At 55.5% G+C, this 22499-nt stretch overlaps 1 protein-coding gene across 2 annotated transcripts in view; it reads right to left on the bottom strand.

Annotated features, from left to right (window-relative positions):
* Positions 1 to 3187: 3187 nt before the first annotated feature.
* DGLUCY (D-glutamate cyclase) overlaps positions 3188 to 22499 on the bottom strand; it is a 103081-nt gene continuing 83769 nt past the window's right edge. The window contains exons 10-13 of one of the 2 annotated variants that reach the window (XM_075530779.1): positions 21567 to 21715; positions 18020 to 18139; positions 17165 to 17316; positions 3926 to 4214 (exon numbers count right to left, since the gene is read on the bottom strand). In XM_075530779.1, coding sequence (XP_075386894.1) covers positions 4065 to 4214; positions 17165 to 17316; positions 18020 to 18139; positions 21567 to 21715 — 571 coding nt within the window. In that variant the 3' untranslated portion in view covers positions 3926 to 4064. Of the gene's footprint in view, positions 4215 to 17164; positions 17317 to 18019; positions 18140 to 21566; positions 21716 to 22499 lie in introns of both variants that reach the window. The other variant, XM_075530778.1, reaches the window with a different exon arrangement.

Consider the following 22499-nt stretch of genomic DNA (forward strand, 5'->3'; position numbering starts at 1 on the left):
CACTGCTTGGTGTGTACATGGCTTCAGCTTGAGCCTGGTGGATCCTGTCGGCATGTTTGAGTTCAAGATCACATGGGGGCCTGCTTTGCTAAGCTCCTGAGCTGCTGACTGTTGCTGACCCACTCTGCTGTTTGCTGCTGGCGGGCAGACTCTGCCTGCCTTGCCTGAGGGAAGGCTCCACTGTCTGCTTCCTTGACCTTGGCTCTGGCAGCCCACAGCCCACGTGTGTTGAAGGACTTCCAGAATATTAACTGTTAGCCCTCTGTTGTACTGTGTGGACTAATTAGTTGTTATATTCCTTCTTGCTGTATAAACTTATCCATAGATCTATTTATAATCATAAGTCCCCTGATTTTGTTTCTCTGGAGACCCCTGCCTAACACAGAAGGGGTTGATCAGCCAGGGCCCGCCTCATGACAGCTTTCCTCCACAGTCTGCTATCTTTTCCTCAGTGACCGAGTCTGCCTTGGGGAGACTCCCGCTGCTTGACAGGCCCCTTGGGGCAGGAAGAGCATCTCAAAGCTAACAGACCCGGTGTTTACTGCTAAGGATTAACTGTCATATTACAATGTAAGTTTGAGTTCAGTCATTTAATCCCTCTCTCTGGGCCGGGCTGCTGAAGTCCTGGAGTGTTCCAGAAGGGTGGCTCCTTCTCCCAAACAGACGACAGATGAGGACATGGTGGGGGCTGAAGAGTCCTTTTGCTCCTGAGAGAGTGGGCGGAGAAAAAGGCCCATCCGGCTTGGACGGGAGATGGCAGAAGCCATTCGGTCCCGTTCTTATTGACTGCTGCTGCTTAGTGAGAGGAGGGAGGGCTCAGCGTCCTGTTTATCCACACACTGGCCGGGGGCTGGCTAGGCCAGCGAGACCAGAGTGGGAGAAATTCCAGCCGAGATGACCTCTCTGTTGCTGCTCTCCTCCAGTGCGTCTGGCCGAGAGAGAGCCAGGATCCTGGAACCTGGAATTCATCACTGGAGCCATTGGGGCTTCCGGATTCTGGGGTTTGAGGACAACTCTCCTAGGCCGTCTTTTGGAACTAAACCTCCCAAGATCCTATTAGGAAGGCTGGGCTCTACTGTGCTAACAAGGAGCCCCCGCCAACCACGGGGTCTTCTCTCAGGGACAGCTGGTCTGTGGTTGATGTGCAGGTCGGTGAAAGACCCCTCCGTCTGGCAGGTCAGGGTGGGTCAGGGTCCTTCCAACAAGAGCTTCTGTTACCTGGGGGAGGGTCTTCCTGCTCTTCCATCAACATTGCAAGGGAAGGCCTCATCCCGAGAATCCCTTGGGGAGGCGTGGGGGAGAGGTGACAGTCAGGTCTGGCAGTGGTTGCTATTGCCACAACTCACACCCCATGGGCCAGATCCCAGTCACGTGGCCCCAAAGCCACCAGGGCATCTGGGGAACTTCCTCGGGAAGAGGAGGCACAGGTGGTACGTGAGCACCTGACAGCTCTCCACGCCCCCTCCACTGGACAGGCTGTGCTCACCTTCCTGCCCCGCCCTCTGACCCAAATCCATTTCTTCCAATGTCTCCCTGACCCCACAGAGGAGGGAGGAAGCGCTCTGCTTTTCTGGAGTGTTTTCATCGACGCCCGACTCTTCAGCAAGTCCTTCGTGTGTATGGAGCTGCCTGGCGCAGCTGGCTCTTGGCTCTGAGAGGGAGTTCATTGTGGAGCCCATGGGAGCCACACGCGATGGGCGGGATGCTGGGAGGAGCAGAGAGGTAGTTGGGGATGTGTCAGCAGGGCGAGGGCCACCAGAGCCAGAAGACGGCCTCCCAGGGACACCTTGCCTGGCTCAGCAATTCGGGGTGGGCGGAGCACTGGGCCACAGGACAACCAGGAAGTCTTTCTGGATGGCTTGCCCTGAGGGTCTCTCCCCGCCTAGTCTGTGAGGCACGTGCTTACCCAGACATGCGCCTGAGGATTCCAGGCTGCCCATGAACACAGAGAGAGCATCCTGTTTACAAGGACCCCGCCTTGACATTGCCACGAGGACCCCTGAGCGAACTCCTGCAGGGGACACAGCAAGCAGGGACGCCCGCGCTCCGCAGGGTCTTAGACTGAGTCCTGTTGAGGGGTCTTCTTCTGAAACTCCCCCCCCTTGCACCTCATTTAGCCGTGGCCTGCTGTTACACCTTGGTGTGGCCCCTCCCCTGGCCTTCTTGGGACCCATCCCAGGTCTCAGACTCTTCCCCGGACAATGGAGTCATTTCTGCATCATCTCTGATTCACAGTGAAGAGGGCCTCTGACCTGGGTAAGTCTCAAACTTCTCCATGCAGGGTCCCATTCTCTGCTGACTCCTGCAAAGCTCAGGGCTCCCTCATACAGCCCCCCCTCCACCCAGGACAGGGGTTAGAAACGGGCTGGCAGCTCTACCAGAGCCGTGTCTTCTATCTCCCAGATTCCAGAAACCCTGGGGATGCTGTCCATTGGAGGTCCCTATCATGTGACCCACAGCGGGACCACATGGTCCTTGGAGCAACTGGGGGAGACTTGGCTGAGGGCACCGGAAGCCTGGGCTGTGAGAAGGCCCAGGTGGGGGCCAGCTCCGATGGTGCCCCAGCAGGACACAGAGGCAGACCCTGAAGGCGGGGTTTCCCCCCAAGGATGACAAAGGGCAATGTGGCCGGCGAGCCTATTCCAGCTTTGTGTAGCCAGGAGCCTCACCACCCCACTGTGTGGGAGACCTGGACGCCGGCCCAGTGTCACCTCACCAGCCGGCCGACCACACTCTCCTGCTGAGGGCACAACCGAGCAAGAATCCCATTCTACACAATCCCACCGTCAGACTAGCGGTGATGGATGGACAGACGGAGACGCCTTGGGGATGGAGGATGGGGTGGGGGGTGGGGGTACACAACACCGTGAATGAATGCTCTTGCCATTGTTGGCTGCTGTTGAGTCAGGGCTGACTCAACAATCTGACACGTAACAGAACAGAACCGTGGCCAGTTTGTCCCAAGGCCATGGCTTGTGTATTGCCCCCAAGCCCAAAGCTATGTCACTGGCATTCCAAATACCAGCAGCACCACCCCTGGTGGAGAGGCCTCGATAGGGCTTCTCACAGAGCTTCCCGACTAAGGCAGGGTAGGAAGAGAGGCCGGGGATCCTGCTTACTAAAGCTCAGCCGATGGAAACCTCACAGCTGGTACTGTGGGGCGATCAGTGACGCAGACCAGGGAACGTAAAATGGGTCAAAGCGGCAATTTTAATGTGACGCATACAGACCACACGAAAGGAGGAATTCACAAAAGATCTCATTGAAAAAGCCACAATCAAGCTCGATGGCGTAAAGGAGATGACAACGAGGCCCTGGCTGGGAAGGAGCCAGCTGTGACTCGGCCCTGAGCTGGCCCAGGATGCTGGTCCGGCCAGTGGGGCAGGGAGTGTAAGGAGACCATTGGAGACTGTGTCTGATACTGTTGGGACGTGTGCAGTAGGAGGTGGTGGGGAGGTAAGGCCAGGCTGGCCAGAGTTGCTGAGAAAGATTTCCTGTGACACTGCTGGAATGCAGGCACATCCCAGGAGGGAGGCAGTCACTGCTGGCTTCGGGTGGGGTGAGCAGATGGGGAGGGGGTGGGCGGAGGCCTCAGATTCTGGGGGAGGGGTGCAGGAGAAGGTTGGGGGGCTAAAGAACGGAGGGGGCTAGGGTGGGAGAAGGAGGTGGTGAGCCATGTAAGACTCGAGCCAGTAAAAGACTCTGAGCCGGAGAGCTTTCTCAAGGAATAGCGCTTTCCAGTACTGCCAAAGCTCCCAGGCTCTGTGAGTCTGCAGGACCCTTTGCCGGCCCAGTCGGCCCAGGGCCCATCCCTGGCGGGGTGGACATCCATATTTTCTCACGTTAGAGCCCAAAGATACGCCTTACATGTCCCGAGACATGTTTCTGGAGGCCCAGGGCTCTGTCAGTGCTTCTCCTTCCCAGGAAGGGCCCACTGTGGCCCAGGCCAGGGCTTAGGGGCGAGGCTGTGGTGGCAGGACACTGGGGACATTGGGGGACGGCGCCCGAGCGAGGCCCAGGCATGGCCTCCCGGTATGCGTGCAGTCCACACACATTAGCGATGGTCACGGGCGCGCCATGGTGACGCCCATCAGCTTCTGGATCATCTCGGCGTGGGTGCCGTGGAAGGGCAGCCCATCCACCTCCATGCCCACGACGCCCGAGACACCACTGCGCACGCGGTGCTTCATCAGGATGCTCAAGAGCGTCTCCTCCTGGGGGGGGGGGACAACAAGGAGCAGAGGCAGCAGGTGTGGTGGTGGGGGTTGCCGAGTGCCGAGTTTGGACTCCTAACGACCCGTCGCGACAGAGTAGAACTGCCCTGCATTTTGCTCGGCGGGAAGTGTTAGGTAGCAGGCTAGGGGCAGGGGGGACCCCTACGGGAGGATGCTGTGGAGAACCAGGCAAGTCTCAGCCGGCCATAAAGACTACTGGGCATGCGCCAAGTCAAGCCCAAGGCAGGTGGGCAGTCTATCTGGGCGACCCAAACCAGGCCCAGGTGGGCTTAATCCAACCAATGGGGTCAACCAATATCTTCGACCAAGCCTTCCAGCTGAAGGGCCAAAATTACTGGGACTGTGAGACCGCCCGGCCCCCTCCTAGTTTTTCTTCGCCTTCCGCGTGGCTGTGCCACGGTCTCGCTGGCCTCGGGCTACCATGTGTGGTGTGCAGTCCCAGCAGGGTGCTCGAGTTCAGCGACTGTAAAGCGGCCTAACAGAATCTGTCTGGGAGCAGACAGCCAGATCGCTCTCCCTGGGCACTGCCGGGTGAGTAAGCATTGCTATTCGTTCAGTTGGCAGCTGGGCCCTTAGCAGTTGCGCTAGCTCCTTAGAAGCGGTGGAGGGGAAGGACAAATAAATTCATGTACACATTTGTAAGTGGTGTTTGCATTTGACTCCACGCACTCGCTTTAGAAAAAAACAAAAATCTGGTTAAAAATACTCTACAAAACCCCTCATGGCCTTGAAGTCAGTTCTGATCCAGCAACCCCGATAGGCTAGGGTCAGACTGTCCAGCCTCCTCTCCCCCCTACAGAGCAGCTGGTGGCTTCAAATGGTTGACTTTGTGATTAGTAGACCCCTCCCTCTCCATCCCCCTGGAAAACCAGCTTGGAATAGGTGGGCGTGTTTCTTCCAGAAGTTAGTTGCTCATTGCCATGGAGTTTATTCCGACTCAGCACTGGGGGAGTTATGCACTCGTTTGTCAATTTGAGGATTAAGAGTGAAGGGATGGAGTCTGACCTGTCAATTGGATCATAGCCAATGAGGCCTCTGTGTAGGCATGACCTTCTGAGGATTCTGGGAAATTTGTTTTTTTCCTCCCTGGAGGGAGAAGACTTTTCTCTCTTGGTTCCGTCCCTTGGAGACGCTCTATGGAGGAGACACATGGAAGTACACTAGTACTCTGAGCTGGAGAAGCCACATGGACCTACCCTGATGCAACCAGACCTCTGAAGCCGGAGAAGCCACGTGGAGACCCTGCCAGCGCTGAGATGCTTACAACGCCACTGGATCCAAAGACTTTCTACCCACTGGCCTGTGATCATCCTGCACTCGGCATCATTGCATGTGTTTCATGAATATGAAGAGGACTTTACAGATTGGTATCGGGCATATGGGCTAATATCGGACTTATGGGCTTGGACTGGACTGGGTTGGGATGCTTTCTTAATGTACAATTACCCTTGATGTGAAACTCTCTCTTATACACAAATGCGTGTTTGTGACTTTGTTTCTCTAATCTACCCAGACTAACACAGTGACCATAAAGGCCAGGGTACAATTGCTCCTGTGAGTTTCTAAGACTGTATCTCTTTATGGGGATAGAAAGCTCCCAAGGAGAGGGTGGTGGTTTTGAACCGCTGATCTTGGGTATCCCAGCCCAGCGTGTAACCAGGACTCCTGGAAGTTCGCTTCAGGTACCTGGATATCCTTTTATGGATCCTCATCAACTTCCGCCATCATCTATCTACTTCCTGTATGGAAACGATTTTACTTTCCTGTCTCTCTCCTCCCTCCTCTCAACACACAGGAAAGCCTACCGAAGTAGGAGCCTGTGTGAGGCGAAAACTTGTCCTCGGAGGAAAACGCAAATCTTCCCCACTAAAATCAGCCATAGAAAGGTGACAGGAAGCCTGTACCCTGTTACTTCCAGCCGATCGCCAGCCCGCCGTGGCAGCCCCTGTGTCAGTCCATCTCTCTGAGCCTCTGCCATTTCTCTGGCCCTCTACTTTGTCAAGTCCCTCCTGACAACCTGCCCAAAGTAGAAAAATGTGAAGTCTTTCAAGCCCCCGTCTAAGGAGCATTCTGGATGTACTGGCAAAGGCAGAAGCTCTTGGAGACCTGGAAAAATAAGGCGACCCTTGTTGAGTCCTCGTCTCCCTGGTATCCCATTGTTCTAGCACCATTTTAGTGACGTGGAATCGCTTGACAGGCAGATGAACGGCCTCTCATGATGCCCGTGTTCTAACTTCTGGAACCTGTGACTACATTATATGGCAGAAGGAAGGGGAATTGTGGGAGCAGATGGCGTTCAGGTTGCTCATCTCATCTTGGATTATCCAGGTGGGCCTGTGCAATTTCTCTCTGTCTCACATCATTGCCACTGAGTCAATTCCAAATCCTGCAACCCAGGACAGAGTAGAATGACTCCAAGGGGGAAAATCTTTACAGGAATGAGAGGTTTAAGAGGGATGATGTCACACCATCTTCCAAAAGAACATTTTAAGATCTATCTTAAACATTGGGCCTCTACTTAAACCTTACCTCAGTACAAGAAAGGTTTGTCTAGTAATGTGGCACTCTACGATACCTACCTCCCTGATGATCGCTGAAGACAGAGTGGGAGCATAAGCAAATGTGGTGAAGAAAACTGATGGTGCCTGGCTGTTAAAAGATATGACATCTGGGGACTTCAAGGCTCGTAGTTAAGCAAGCAGCCACCTAGCAGGGAAGCAACAAAGCCCACATGGAAGCAGCACACCAGTGTGTGTGATCACGAGGTGTCAATGAGAAGAGGTGTCAGAAGTTCAAAAGCAAGCAGCCAAATTGATGTGAAGGGCGTGGAAGTAGTAGAGTCCCAAAACCCACCGGTAAGATAACTGGGCAGTCCCTCTCAGAAGGGCCACCTAGAAGGGACGAAAAATCCAGGGAGCGGAATGGCACCGATGTACCACATAACTGCCCTCTAATTCTTTAATAATGCTTCCCCTTACTATTATGGTTTTTTATTTTTTTATTTGTTATACTTCATTCATCCTGTTAGATTTGTGTTTGTTCGTTTGTGTATTTAAGATTGGAAATAGCAACAGGAGCAATGGGTCCCTGAGGGTATGGGAAGAGAGAGGAGTGGAGGGGGCTGGGCTGGGGGGAGGGGCTGATCGCATTGATGACTGTATAACCCCACTTGATGGGAATGAACAACAGAGTTGTATGTGAATGGATCTATTGGATTGTGTAAGATGTGGCAAAAGTACAAAACAAAACAAATTGTTAGAGAGACAAAAAGGAATAAGGGTTCCTGGGGGGGGGTGGGGGAGGGAGGGGATGAAGGAGAACTGATGTCAGGAGTTCGAGAAGAAGGTAAACTGTTCTGGAGCTGACTGTGGTGGCGTATGTACAGCACCGCTTGATGTGACCAAACTACGGGATGCTATGACATCTGAAGACCTCCCAGTCAAATGAGATACAGATCTATTTTGAAGTTCAATGCTGCCGGCCTGTGACAGGCTATTATCTACACATGTACAAGGAAGACCAGTAAATAAATTGCTATTCAAAATTTCACACCATCCTTTCACACAAAAGATGAAGAAATTGAAGAATTCTACCAATTTCTTCTTCAGTCTGAAATCATCCAACATGCGATCGAGATCCATTGATAATTCCTCGTGACTGGAAAGCAAAAGTTGGAAACAACGAGAACTGACCGTTGGGAAATATGATAGAAGAGAAGACTGCTTCATTATAACAAAATAAGCTAATGATGTGCATGAGCCTCACCAGATGGAAGACACAGGATTCAAACTGACTATGTCTGTGGGAAGAGGTGATGGAGAACTTCAAAATCACTAATCAAACAAGGCCAGGGGCCAACCATGGGGCACAGCATCAATTGCTCAGATGCAAGTTCAAGGTGAAGCCGGAGAAAATGAAAACAGGACGATGAGAGCCCAAATCTGACCTGAAGGCTATCTCACCTGGCTTCAGAGCGGACTTGATGCCTTGAGCAATAATGACTGAAGACCAGACGAATCGTGGAATGATGCCAAGAATATCGCGCGTGAAGAAAAATATCGCGTGTGAAGAAAGGCCATTATGTAGAGTAAAGACCAAATGGGGGTCAGAGAAGACTGTGAGAATTGCTTTTGAACGTAGAGGAGCCAACATGAATGGCAGAAAAGATGACACAAAAGAGCCGAGAAGGAAATTTCAAGTTCAGCATATTTCAAGCCCAAAGAAAACAAAAGAAAAAAATTCAAGCCTTGAATTGCCTCACTGAGGGATTCTATGGAGGAAACGGTGAACTGTGTGGGAAGACAGTTACCTGGGCAGCTGACTGGATGAGATCCTTATTTGTGCCCATTCCAAAGAAAGGTGAACAGTAGAATGCAGACATCAAACAATAGCTCATGCAAATAATAGTTTGCTGAGGATAATTCAGAAGATGTTTGCATCAGTACATTGACGGGGAGCTGCCAGGGGGTCAGGTTGGATTCAGAAGGCAACATGCAATGAGGGATATTGGTGTTGACATGAGATGGAGCTCAGCTGAAAGTAGAGGCAACCAGAATGATGCTTGTGTCGTACTGACTGCAAAGGTTTCTGGCTGTGTGGATCATAACAAACTATCCATAGCCTGGACAAGAGCGGGAATTCCAGCGCAATTCCATGTGCGCATGAGGCAGGAATCAGGGGTGGTTCCTCTACTTACCAAGCACCTGCCCCTTCACACTTACAGGACGTTGGAAGTCAATAAATCAGTGGTTCTCAACCTTCCGAATGCCGCGACCCTTTCATACAGTTCCTCATGTGGTGGTGACCCCCAAACCATAACATTATTTTTGTTGCTACTTCTTCACTGTCATTTTGCTACTGTTATGTGTCGGGCGACCCCTGTGAAAGGGTTGTTCAACCCCCCCAAGGGGTCGTGACCCACAGGTTGAGAACCACTGCAATAAAAGCTTAGGGGCATGTTCCAAATTCAGGTCCCTGAGCCAGGGAGGTGGTACACCTGGGTGGGCCCAAACCAGGCCAGGTGGGCTTACTTCAGCCAATGGGGTCAACCAGTACCGTCGACCACACCTCCCAGCTGAAGGCCCTACCGGCGGGAACTCTTTCCCCTCAGCTGCTGCTTCGCTTTCTGCTCGGCCAGGCCACGGTCTCTCTCTGGCCTCAGGCCGCCACGTGTGGGTGTTCCGTGACTGTAAAACCTGACACTTCTTCGGTCCTTCCTAAAAACCCACTCGGATCACAAACCAGGCTTCGGTGTGAATTCTTTCTCGTGTGAAGCCAAGAACCGCAGTTATTTCCCACCTGAGAAACCTAACGGAACCCGTGCATGGATCAGGAGGCAGGCGTCCACCCAGAACAAGGTAATCCCACGGGGCTTAAAATCAAGCAAGGCTGTGCCAGGGTTGTGTGCTTTCCGCGCACCTATTCAATCTGTGTGTCCAGCAAGTAGTCCGAAGCGGGCTCTGAAGGACAGCGCAGCACCAGGACTGGGGGAAAGGCTCACTAACTGGGGGAAAGGCTCAATTGAGATCACACAAGTCAAGCCCACACCGAGCCTAGTCTTGGGCGCAGAGCAGGGACCGGTGAGAGGACCGGTGTTCGCTATTGGCAGGGCTGGGTCTCCCGGTCTCTAGCCCGAGTGGTTTGCTTTAAATCAAATAAAATTGACGAAGGTTCTCTTTTCCCTTCCTCCAAGCCGCCACTTGTGGCCACCACAGGCATGTGCCTGTCCCCGGTTGAAAAACCCTGGTTCCCTGGGGAAGGTGGACCTTTGGTGAAGACACAGGTGAGAGGACAGTGCCGAGGGCTTTCTAGAGGAGGAGCAACCAGGGTCAAAGGTAAAGACAGCAGGAATGGGCCGAGCCAGGGCCATGGTGGCACCCACGGAGGCCTTTTTGCCTCTATGCCAGCTCTTTGTCTAACCACCCTTTGTAGGGCTACCAGGCCCAGAATGGCACTTCCTGCCCTTTGTCTAGGCCTATTCTACTTCTCTTGATCTGGCCACACCCTCTCTTTATGGGGAAGTGCTTCTGGGCCCCGTGGGGCCATTTCCTTCCTGTTTCCGGAATTCATCGGGCCTTTCTTATGGATTGCCTCTGGGAAGTCTTGATCCTCCAACTACTGCCTGCCAATTCCCAGGAATCGCAGGACCACATCATGTGCTAAGAGGCCCGCTGGAGGTGGGTGGGGTGTGGGGTGCCAGGATTGTCTCTGGAGAGGCTGGAAGCAGAGTTTCTAGAGGCTGCCGGGAGAGTCCCAACTGTGACTATGGGGGCGGAAGAGAGAGGTGGGGACCGAAATTAGGTCGAGTGGGCCAGGCTTGGGGCCTAATTGATGGAGGGTGGAGAAGGAAGATCCAGGAAGCCTTCTCAGTTGAAAGGCTGGTGGGGGTGGGGGTGCTCACGGTGGACCACACTGGGACCATGGTGGGCGTGGAACCAAGCTGCCTCCAGGGACGCCGAGGCTCTTGTGTTGGTGGCGCGCCTGGACGCCTGTGAAAGCCCATCGAGCTTCCTATTTACGCCCGAAGACGTTTATGGAGCGTTAGATCTACCTCAGATTTTAAAAAGTCAGCATAAAAAAAAAAAAAAAAAGGGAGGTGGGCTGAGAGAGCTGGAAGGTGACGGGCACTCAGGACAAGGCCCGAGGCCACATTCCTGCCTCTGTGCCCGATCCCTCCTCCTTCATCAGCCTCCCTGTATCCAGTACAGGGCCCCTCCACGCCTCCAGCCTGTGATTCCATCAATCAAGTTGTCCCTCCTTCGCCAGCCTATCCAAGTATCCACCCACCCACCCACTCTCCTGCACTCTCTCCGTTTGTCATCCATCAGTCTGTCCGCCTTCCCCCATCCCTTCATTCCATCTATCATTTTGCCTATGAGTTCACCCGCCTCTTTACTCACCCATCTCCATCCATCTACCTTGCACTCGACACTTTCTGAGCACCTTTTCTGAGCTGGGCCAGGGGCAAAGGAACCATAAACCCTTTCCTTCATGAGCTCCCACCCTCTGACTGCCTCCCCAACTCCCTGCCTGCTGCCTGCGCTCTTCTGTTTCCTCAGCCCACGTGGTGCATGGCCCTGGCCTCGGTCTCTTGCAGATAGAGAGAGGGGATGAGGGGCAGCAACCAGGCTCTGGCATGAGTGCACACGCTCCCAGGCACACACATGCCACGGTGCACAGGACAAGGCCGTGCTCTCAGCAGGCCAGGCTGCTCCATTCTCTCCCTGGAGACAGCACTGAGGTGGAGAAGTCCAAGAAGCCTTTCCTGGGGTTCACACCACAAGCCCCATTCCGCCCCCACCACCACTTCTTCCTGCCCAGCCCTGCTCATCCTCCCAGCCTGTGCCCTTTGCCTGGGGCCCCTGCACCGAGGGCTGGCAGCAGAACAGCTGGGGTGCAAGCTAGGGTCTGGAAGCGAAGGCACTCCTCCCTCATCTCCAGCACAGGCCAGGTGGTCATCTGGCTGGGAGCAGGGATGCTGCTGGTGGTGTGGAGTGGGCAGGTGCAAGTGGGGCCCCACTCCCTGAGAACCAGCTAGCCAGGCCAGACTGGAGAGAGCAGATGCTGGAGAAAGAGCTCACCCTTCCCAGGCCGCAGAAAGGGCAGTGGCTGCTCCACGTGATGTCACACAGTATCTGGAGGCTCCAAGCTCACTGGCTGCCCTCGGCTCCTGGCTTTCCCCCTGCATCTGCCCTGGCTGCCTGAGCTCTCCTTGGGGCAGGCCAATGTACCTGGCTCCACTGGCACTGACCCCTGCCTGCCCTGCCCTGGCCTGCCTCAAGCAGAGGAGGGCTATGAGATCATGGAGGAGGAGGAGGAGGAGAGGCAGAGCATGTATTCACCGCTTAGCTCCATTCTGGACGCGATGCTCATGCGGACACACAATGATTCACTCCATCTTCACAGTAAGCTGGAGGGTAGGGACTGTCGTGAGCTCTGACTTCCATGAGGAACAGGGGCGCAGAGGTTGGGGACTTGCTCAAGACGCCAGGGATGGAAGAGGAACTCGAACCAGGAAGCTGGTCTGTGTTCCTCCCAAACGCCCACTTCATTCACCCAAGATGAGTCAACGATTTGGACTAAGGCTTGGTGCTAGGGAACCGAGGGAGAAATTCACAAAGTCTAGAAGTACAGGGGAGAAGGACCCCAGCCGGAAGTGGCCCGGCTGTTTTCATCTGTGGACCCATGGGGGTGATGGGGAGCTGGCGGAGCAGCTTTCTCAGGTTATATATACCCAGGGAGTGCCCCCTCACCCCAGACCCTTACCTCAACCCTGCAGCACCTGGGCCCTCCTGGCAAGAAACAGCTCCATCTACAGCCCCCAGGCCTTGGGGCCTCCACATCCCAGCCTTCAGCTCCCATCTAACTCCCTCCCGGAAGGCCTCACTGCCTCTGAGCCCAGAGAAAGGCACTGCCCCATCCATCTCCAGGATTCCCTAGGCTGGGGACAGAGTGACCAGGTGTGGGCCTTCTTCCACCAGGTGGTAGTGGCTCCCTTCCCTGGGGCTCTCCAGCATGGTGCCCGCTCCTGTTGCCCTCACAACCAGGCTCCAAGAACAGATGGGTCCTCACAATTCCTGTCCCTGGACACAAGAGACCCGTCTCACTGGGACCCGTGGTGACCATGGCCTCATCCTGTCCTGTGCCACGCTCGGAGTGACTGCATGTCTGAGCCCAGGGTAGCGGCTGTTGTATCCGTCTCTCGTGCTGAGGGGCTCCCTCCTCCTAGCTGACGCTCTCCCAAGCCGATCTCCTTCTCCAGGGACCGGTCCTTCCGACGAAGTACGTGAGGTGGCGTCTTGACATCCTCGAGCGTCCTGGCGTCGCTTCCTCCAACGCAGGTCTGTTTGAGCTTCCGTCAGTCCGCCATACGTTCGATGGGCCTTGCCGGCCCCATCCCTCACGGGCACCGATACGTCGTCCGTCTCTGATTCACTAACCAGCTTGCACATGCCGCTGAAGCTTTCGGAAGTACCACAGCTTGGGGTCAAGTGCATCTCGGGCCTCAGAGCGATGCCTTTGTCTCTGGACATTGTCAAGAGGTCTTTCGCCGTGGATGTGCCCAAAGCAAAGCCCTGTTTGATGCCTTGACCGGTGCTTCTGTGGGCGTGGCAGGTCCAAGAAAAACGAGACCCTTGAGACGCCCACCGTTTCTTCCTTTATCAGGATGCAGCTCATTGCTCTAATGGAGAAGATTTTTGTTTTGTTAACAGTTTTATTAGCACCTCATCCACACGTCGTACAAGTCCATCATTCCATCCTATCGAGAAGAGGTGCCCAATGATCTCCACCATCAATTCGAGAACATTTTCTTCTTCCTTGTTCATGTAATTAGTATCTTCTCGTCACTGTGGCAAAAACACCCACCACAACAAAGCATCTCCAAACTCCACAGCTTCGACCCGGACAACTCAGGGCCATCGAGTATATGCTTCGTGTTGTACATCCATTAATGACACCCTCTTCCAAGTCACTCCACCCCCGTGCACTCAACGCCCCGTCTCGATGGTGGTTCTCTTTATAGTGAGGTGTAATCACGCTGCAGGCTGTGGGTTCGGGTCCTCCTCAGCACAGCTTCGAGTCCACCTCAATCTCAGCACACATGGAGTGTCACTGTACCTTGCCGCTTGCCAGCGGGTCTTCCTCCGCCCCTCGGGCCATGCTCCTCTTCGACAGTCCAGAGTCTCTGACATGTGCTCGGCACTCAGATTGAAGGAGTCCGGGAGAGGACACAGGTCTGACGGTGCACGTCTCTCTGTTCATAGACTGCTGCCTGCTCTGTGTATGGGTCTCCCTGTGCGCAGCCAAACCTACTTCCAAGTGACTCATTGAGCAGACGAGTAGACCTTGACCCCTCACCAATCTGGCCTTGCCACGAGCTCAGGCCACACCTCTGCCCAGCATCTCCGGATAACCCAGGGGCCCCATAGACTGACCCACAGAACTGGAATCTGGACTCAGGCGTGCTACTCCCATCAAGAGCTACAGTCTCAGAAACCCACAGGGACAGATCTACCCTGTCCTGTAGGGTCGCTGTGAGTCAGCATTGACTCGATGGCAGTGAGATTTCGCCCTGCACACCACACACGTGTGGGTCCTGCTTCCTGGATTGCCTTTGCCTTCCCTCTACCCCCACCCCCATCTAACCTGGCTATTAATGTCTGACTTGCCCACCAGGAGCCAGCTCAAGGGCACCTCCACAGGCCCATCCACAAACTCTCTGAAGGAGCCCCGGGCCACCTCAGTCCAGCTGCTGAAATTACCAACCACAGCTGACTCATCTTCATCTCCCAGAGTGCGGCAGGGCCTGGCTGTTGCTTTAGGAGTCTTTTGTTGGGTTGGTGCATTATTCATTGACTTAGGAAGGGCCCGGTGGAAATGGGAAAGGAGAATTTCCATCCCTGCTGGGTAAATGCCTCAGGTCCCTTCTTTTGTGTCTGTGAGTCAGGAATCATGCGGGGTAGCCCGTGGGCATTGTTTCCAGCGCAGATCCAGGAAGTGTGGAGAAAGCATTTAGCGTTCTCTGGGTCCCTCTCAGGCAGCTCGTCCCCCTGCTGTGGCCGCCACTGTTCCCCGGCTCACCCCTGTTCCACCAAGAGCCGCAGGAGGGCTGTGCTGGCAGACAGACCCAGCCTCGGCTCTCAGCTGGCTGGCCTCGGTTAAGTCTTCCCATCTCCTGGAGCCTCAGTTCTCTGGTTTGTAAAATGGGGGTGACCTTGCCAGCCCAGGGGGGTATTGGAGAGACACCGAGAGGGGCAGTAAGACAGAGAAGGGGACAGGGTCCCAGAGAGGAGGACACAGGAGAAGAAAGAGGGAGCGGGAAGGGTCTCAGTGAAGAGCAAAGAAATACAGAAAAGAGGCCAAGAGGGGCTCTGAAAGTGGGCCTGGGGGCTTCTGGGAGCTGCTGGCTGGGGAGACTGGTTAGGGACTGCCTAACCAGCCCTACAGTCCTGGTTCTCAAAAGTGTGGGTCCAGACCAGTAGCAGCCAAGCCACCCCTGGGCCTTGATAGATCGCAGAGTCTCTGGTCAGCCTGGCCTATGTCATGGGGAATCGGGGGCAGGCCAGCACTCCGACACGGCACTGCTTCCGTTTGTCTGTGCACCTTTTGTTCAGCCAGCGTCTGAACACCCCACCCTTTCCCTCTGAGCAGCCTGACCTCCAGACGTTGACAATGTAGTCATTTGTTCTTTGGGGAGGAGGTCCAGTCAGTTCCCAGCTACTGGCCCAAAGGGGGCGGTTCCACCCCCCTCCTCCCAGCTGTTCTGTGGGTGAGCCCACCGCTATGAGCCAGCAGTGGATCTTTGGAGGAACAAGTTGGGAAAAGCCAAGCCAAGCTGTCCTGCCAGAATGCTGTGAAGGCCGGCATCTGATGATCAAGGAGGTCAGCAGCCCGGCATGGCCTGCATGGGGACCCCTCCCCAGTCCACAGACGGGGGTCCAGGGTCTTCAGAGAACAGGGTCCCTGCAGGGTCCGGAGGCTCTCGCCTGCTCTTGAGCTCTCTCCTCTTGGCCTGCCCTTGTCTCTCCGAGCCCCCTCCCTCAGGAAGCCTTTCCTCTCAGAGCCCCCGGGGCCCAGAGGAAGCACTCAACAAACACCCATTGGAACTTCTGCTCTCAAGGAAATGTGTCACGTAGTCCTCTCTCCTGGGAGTGACCAGCCAGCTGCCTCTGTTTCCAGCCCGGCTCCCTCACAGGGGTCCCAGCCGACCAGGGTCTAGATTGGAGTTGGGACTTTCACTCTCATTCCCCAGAGGCCAGACGGTCCTGGAAAATCCCATCCCCTCCCGAAGGCGCTTGTTAGAGGTGACTCACTGAAGTCGGCTGGCCAGCTTCTCCTTGGGGGGAGGCGGGTAACTGGGTGGGGACATGGGGGAAGGCTAGTGTCTGGGGTCCGCATCACAGGCAGGCCTTCTGGGGAGCACAGGGAGTCTGAGACCAGCAAAGCTCAACCAGGGGGTCCCCTCACCAGGGCCGCTTCTCTCCAGGTCTTTCCCTCCTGAGGAGCTTGCTTGCCTAAGTCTGCATCAGTTAGTGTGTGTGTGTGTGGGGGGGGGCAGAGGGGTGTCTAATGGGGCTCCCAGGCCTCTGGTGACTAGCGGTCCCCTCTTTTCTCTCTGATTACGCACGGGGTCCTCAGTGAGGGTGCCATGGTTTGCTGCTCTGGCTAATACCCCCTCCCTCCTGCCAGGGCCCTGACTACACTGAGAATCGGGTGAGACCGTGGGTCTTTGCATGCAGAGGAGCAAGTTAATAGACGACTTTAGGGGGCACACGGACCCCTCCTCATGCATCCTGGGTCAGAAGTCCTCCTCTAAGCCTATCACAGCCCCCTGCCTTCAGCCCCGCCCCGCCCTCACCCAGGGTGCAGCTCCCCCACCTCCACCCCCAGCTCCAGGTCCCACCTGCCCTCCCACCTGCAGCGATTGTCTTCTTCTCCCCAGCCCCCACCCAGGGCTCACTCCCCACCAAGTGCACTGCACTCTCCTCTCCATCCTTGACTTCGGTACAGGATGCTGCTGATGTCTGATGGACAGCTAACTGTCTCAGGGCTGGGAGGCGGGGGGCAAGGGTTAGTGTCCTCACTGGGCTGGAAACTCTGGGAGGGGGATGAGGACACCCAAGGACACCTGTGTGACATGCCTGCCATGGGCCCGGTCAAGTGGCCAGTTCTTCCAGCCACAGAGCGCACTGTCCTCATTTTACAGACAAAGAAGATGGCTCAGAGAAGTTCAACCAAAGTCACAAGTGGAAGGGACAGGCCACTCGTAGCAGGTCCCCACTCTGTGAGTCGGGTCACCCATCCAGCCCACCGCCTGTCTGCTGCAAACATGGCCTTTGCTTCAAGGCAGGCTCTGTGCCCCTGGCCCGCCAGGCCCATGCCTCCCTTGATAAGTTCCTCCCCTGGGATTGGCTCACAGAGGGTGTTACCTTGGAGATGGATGGGAGGGCTTGAGCCCAGACCTGGTCCCCAGGTGCTCTGGGAAGGCCGACCGCCCTTCTCAGGTAGCGTCCGTGGACCGCGCATGTGTTTAGGATGAACAATGCACAGGCCAAGGCATAGCCTCCCCAGTTCGAAACACCTAGAGCAGAAAAATGGTTCTGTCATAGCGTGCGAAAGGAGCCCTGCGGGTCAGGCAGGAGGCAAGGTCAGTGTTCAAACCCACCCATCCACTCCAAGGGAGAAAGATGAGGCTGATCCCATTAAGACTTACAGGCTCGGAAACCCTAAGGGGCAGTTTTACTCTGTCCCATGTGACGGCACTGGACACAGCATGGGAGAGGTCCTGTGGTCTCAGAACTCTTAGCACGAGGCAGAGCAACTGGGCATTTATCTGGAGGCCCTGCTGGCACTGTGGGGTAGGAGTTGGGTTGCTAACTGCAAGGTCATTTGTTCCAACCCACCAGCTTCTCTGAGAGAGAGAAATGAGGCTGGCTGCTCTTTTCATGTCAAGACCCTGCAGGGGGCCACTTTGAGTCAGAGTGGACTGGAGGGCAGTGTGCTTGTTTGGTTTGGTCTGGCCATTTATTTAACAGGTGCTCAAACCATGTAAGTTCTAGGGAGCAGGGAGCAGGCTGCTCCCAGCTGCCACCGCACCAGCTACACCAGGGCTGGGCGCACCATGGCACTAACAACGACTGACTGAGCGCAGGGTCGCCTCCCTAGCCCGGTGCCCTGTAGACCAGCGGGCTCCACTTGCTCAGGACGAACTTCCTGGGGCCAGAGACCCTGCTGGGTCCTTCCCCACGGTCTGTGTCTCCCCTGACCAACAACCTTGCACTCACCGGCGATGACAGCAAAGTCTGCCTCCACGTCACAGGCGATGACAGCGCCGTTTCGGATGTGCCTCCTCACGGCCTCCTTGACTTTGCCCATCCCGAGCTCATTGCCACCATCACCCACACCTGGAGGGAAGGGGAGCCCAGTCAGTGGGCGGCACTCGGCTCAGTGGGGGTCCTTCTGGAGCAAGTCAGCCTTCCCCAGCCCCCACCCACCCCCATGCCTTATTCCCTCTGGGAGGGGGAGGAATGGCACGGGGTGGGGGTGGGGGATGGCACGCATATTTTCAGAAAACCTGTCCTCAGGTCTTCTAGAGACCCCTCTGGTTAAGCATGCGCAGACAGCTGGAGCCCACTGCCTGGGGCACATCCCCTATGGATCTCGCTCTCCTGTCCCGGATGGGGGCAGGGCCCTGATGAGGGTGCCAGGCCCACAGGCGGGGGCGTGTGACCCAGAGGCCCTCCTATCAACTCAGGGAGGGACCGGGCCTGTCGGTGTGGCCCCAGCCGGCCTCCCGTGGCTTCCAAGCAGCCTGCCGTTCATTCTCACTAAGAAGACTTCCGTTCAAGGCACAGGCGGAGTCCACTGACTCGAGAGAGAGTGGAGTGCTCTCTCGATCGGACAAACACCCACAGACGGAGAGTAAATTGGAACAGAGGGGAGGAGGGGGGAAAAGGAGCTTATCTTTCTCCTGGAACCCAGACTTCTGGATCCCATGGAGTTTGGGGTGCCCTGCCCAAGCTACCCACCCTGAGATGATGCTTGAACCCCGAACCTTGAGAAAACCGGTTTCCTGAAAGACCCTTTCAGGTCAGACAGTGAACCCAAATCCATCCCAACGCACTGTCATCAAGCCCATCCCAGCCCCTGGTGGCCCAGGGGAGTTCCCAGGCTGACACAGCCTGCCACCCCTTTCTCCTGAAGGTCCCCCACCCTGCCCTCTGAGCTTAAACCACCGCCATGCTTCCTGCACGCTTAACCACCCTGCCACCGGGCCCCTGAGCCAAAGAGCGGTCCAGCTGAATTCATGAAAGGATATTGTCTTGGGCATTGAGCCCTTCTCCAATGGCAAGGTGTAATTATGATGAGCTGAGGGTCAGGATCTGAAAGATGGGGAACCCTTTGGAGCCTCTAGTTGGAAAGGCTGCTCTAGTTTGCAATACCCGTCCCGCCCCACCCCACCCCACCTCGCCCCCACTGGACGGGTAGGGAGGAGGATCTTGGCCATTCTTGAAGGTTGAGTTCAGGCGCACCGTGGCTTGATGTTGCTGGGGCCTAGTGTGTGTGCCCAGGTTGACCTTCACCTGTGTCTAGGTGACCTTTGTCTGTGAATGCCCCGCTGTGGAAGCTATCTTCCCCATCTGTGTCTCCTGTGTGTCTGATTCCTGTCCCACCCCTTGATTGTGGCGTGGCCAGCTAATTTTTGTTTAACACAGGCATTCGGTGGATAAAACCCCATCTATACCCAATCTTCCTACCTCTCATCAGCACGAGTAAGCCTGTGTTTACTGGGTCTCCTGGGTCTACCCTGTCCTATACCCCAAACGCCACTGCTATCGAGTCAATTTCCACCCAGAACGCCCCCATGCTGTAGCGCCCCTGTAAGTCTGAACTGGCTTGGTGGCGTGGGGTTTGGTTTGGCTTGATCTTTATGGAGACACGGGGGCCCAGGGCCACACACCGAGTTGCAAACCACAAGGCCGGCCGTTGGAATTCACTAGCTGCTCTGAGGCAGAAAGATGAGGCTTTCTGCTCCCGTGAAGGGTTGCAGCTTCGGAAACCCACACCGGCAGTTCTACCCTGTCCTACGGGGTCACTGTAGTGTTGGGATCGACTCAGTGAGTTTGATTTGGGTTTTCCTGTCGTGGCTGTGGAAACTGAGGCAGAGGATAGAGCAGAAAATGGAGAGGAGCAGTTGAGGAGGGGTGGCCCTGCTGGGCAGGGGCTTGGACACTTGAAGCCCAGGGACGGCCCCCAAAACTCACTGCCACAGGGTTGATACAGTCTCGTCAAGACCCTATGGGACACGGCAGGACTGCCCTTGTGGGTTTCCCGAGACTGTAAGGGACCCCAAAGGGGATAGTTTGAAGCCGAGAGAGGCCAGCTCCCCATTTCCTCAAGATTTGTGGGTACCACGGTGGCAGAGGAGAGTGCACCCACAGCCCTCTGGGCCAAGCCACCTCCTTCCCCAGCCGCAGAGCCTCCTCCTGGGCTGGCAGCTGAGAGACAGGAAGGGAGAAGGCAGCCACCTCCCGGTGGGCCGCCACGCCCACTGCCTCTTCTGGGAAAGGCTGGGGCAATTTGCCGGAATTTTCCAATCAGCCAGAACCCTTTCATTGTCTCTTTAGAACCTCAAAAGCCAGAGGTGACTAATGAGCCTAGAGGAGAGGAGGAGAGAGAGGACGGAACACAGAACAACAAACAAGCCTTCATGACCAGCTCTAGACCTCCTCCATACCCCCAAAGGAGTCTGCCGGCTCCCCACCCCCAGACCCCTCCTTCTGGGATCCACACTAAGCCTTTGGGAAATTCATACTGGCACCGTGGCACCACGTGGAAAGCAGGCATTGCCAGTGGCATGAAGGAGCTAGGTGACCCTGAAACAGTCTTGGGGGTCTCCCAGGGCCTCGTTTCTGGATGGTTGACCCGGTCTACATCACAGGCACTGCACAAGGCTCACACAATGCGGCGGCTGTGGTGGGAAGGCCTCCCGGATGCTGTGTCCCCACCCCTCCTTGTCACCACTGGATTGTCCACAGCAGGAGTTGTGCACAGAGCTGTTTACTAGAAGCAGATGAGAAGGTGTGTGTGGGGAGGTGGGGGGAGTCTATGGCCCAGTAAATATTGGCAACTCTGTCTGCTGATTACTAAATCACCGCCCACAATCAGGACACATTTCTGTTCCCTTCCAGAGTCTGGTTTCTCTTCACAGTCCTTTCTGGTCTGTTCCTTGGTTCCCAAACCACTGATCTGCTCCCCCCCCCCACTATATGTTAGTTGGCCATTTCTAGAATTCTGTATACCTGAAATCACAGGCATTTTTTGATGTCCCCCTCTTTTGTCTCGCAGCACGGTTTTGAGAGTGAAGAGCGATTTGCCATGTAAACACTCAGCTCACTGCCCTGGAGGTGACGGCGGCTCAGAGTGACCCCGCAGCATGGTAGGACTGCCCCTGTGGGTTTCTGAGACGGTCACTCGTTATGGGAGTAGAAAACTACTACTTCCTCACGTGGAGCGGCTGCTGGTTTCGAACTGCAGACCTTGTGGTTAGCAGCCCCAAACATAACCACGATACCACCAAAGTTCCTTTTTTTTTCTTTCAGCTTTTGATTTGTGATAGATTCTCTTGTGTTGCTGAACTATATTCCATTAGATGGATCTATTACTTTGGGATTTTTTTCCGTTCACGGGTGGTTGAACTGTTGAGCAGTTTCCAGGGTGGGGAGATTGTCAATAAAGCATTCTGTGGCCTGGGGCGGGACAGAAGTTACTTACAAGGGATGGCTGCCACCTGCTTGGTCTGAGTGACCTGCTCCCGCCCTCGGCACTTACCGGTGGACGAGACTCCGGGAATCTTGTGCGCTGCAAGGAACAGGTCATCTATGGGGTCGACCAGGTGCTTGATGTTCACCTTCCTGGCATTGTAGTACTTGCCGTCGGCGGCCCTGCCCGCTCGCTCTATGGCCACCAGGTGGTCAAACCTGCAGGAAGCAAGAGCCACGGGGTCCTTAGGGAGCCTTCGACAGCCTTGTTGGTGTCTCCCCTCTCTAGCGCCACTGCAAACACACACACCACGGGGGGAGCCTTTTTGCAACAGAAATGCATGTCCTCACAGCGCAGGAGGCTGGAGGGCCCAATGCAGAGCCTAACCCAAAGAGCCCAGGATAGTGGCCCTTCTTCCGGGCATGGCAGGGTCGCTAACCACAGGGTCGACAGTTCAAGGGCACCGGCCGCTGCTTGGGAGAAAGATGAGACTGTCTGTCCCTGTGAAGATCCGCAGCCTCGGAAGCCCTCTATGGGGAAGGTGCCATGAGACGGCATCAACTCGATGGCAGCGGCGGGTGGACTCAGGCTTGGGGTCACATGACAAAGATAACTCGCTCCCCCGAGGGATTGCCGTCCACTCCATTGAGCGTCTTCTGTCTCACAGCGAACGATAGGCATTGCTGCTGTTCTCAGAGGTCAGGTCCCATCTGACTCGACTCACAGTGACCAGGCACAACAGTCAGTCACAATCGTTACGTTTGAGCCCTTCACCGCAGCCGTGTGTCCATCCACAGTGCCAGCGTCTTCCAATTTTCTGATGACCCTCTTCTGCACCAGGCACGGCGTCCTTCTGCAGGCACTGGGCTCTCCTGACACTGTCCAAAGGACGTGGGATGAAGTCCCGCCATCCTCGCTTCTCCTTTCCATATTCTTCGCTAGCCCCCAATTCCAAGGCATCCATTCTTCTTAATCTTCCTTGTTCAGGGTCCAACTTCACAG

The sequence above is a fragment of the Tenrec ecaudatus genome, chromosome 14 (genome assembly GCF_050624435.1).
Source record: "Tenrec ecaudatus isolate mTenEca1 chromosome 14, mTenEca1.hap1, whole genome shotgun sequence".
Taxonomy (NCBI): Eukaryota; Metazoa; Chordata; class Mammalia; order Afrosoricida; family Tenrecidae; genus Tenrec; species Tenrec ecaudatus.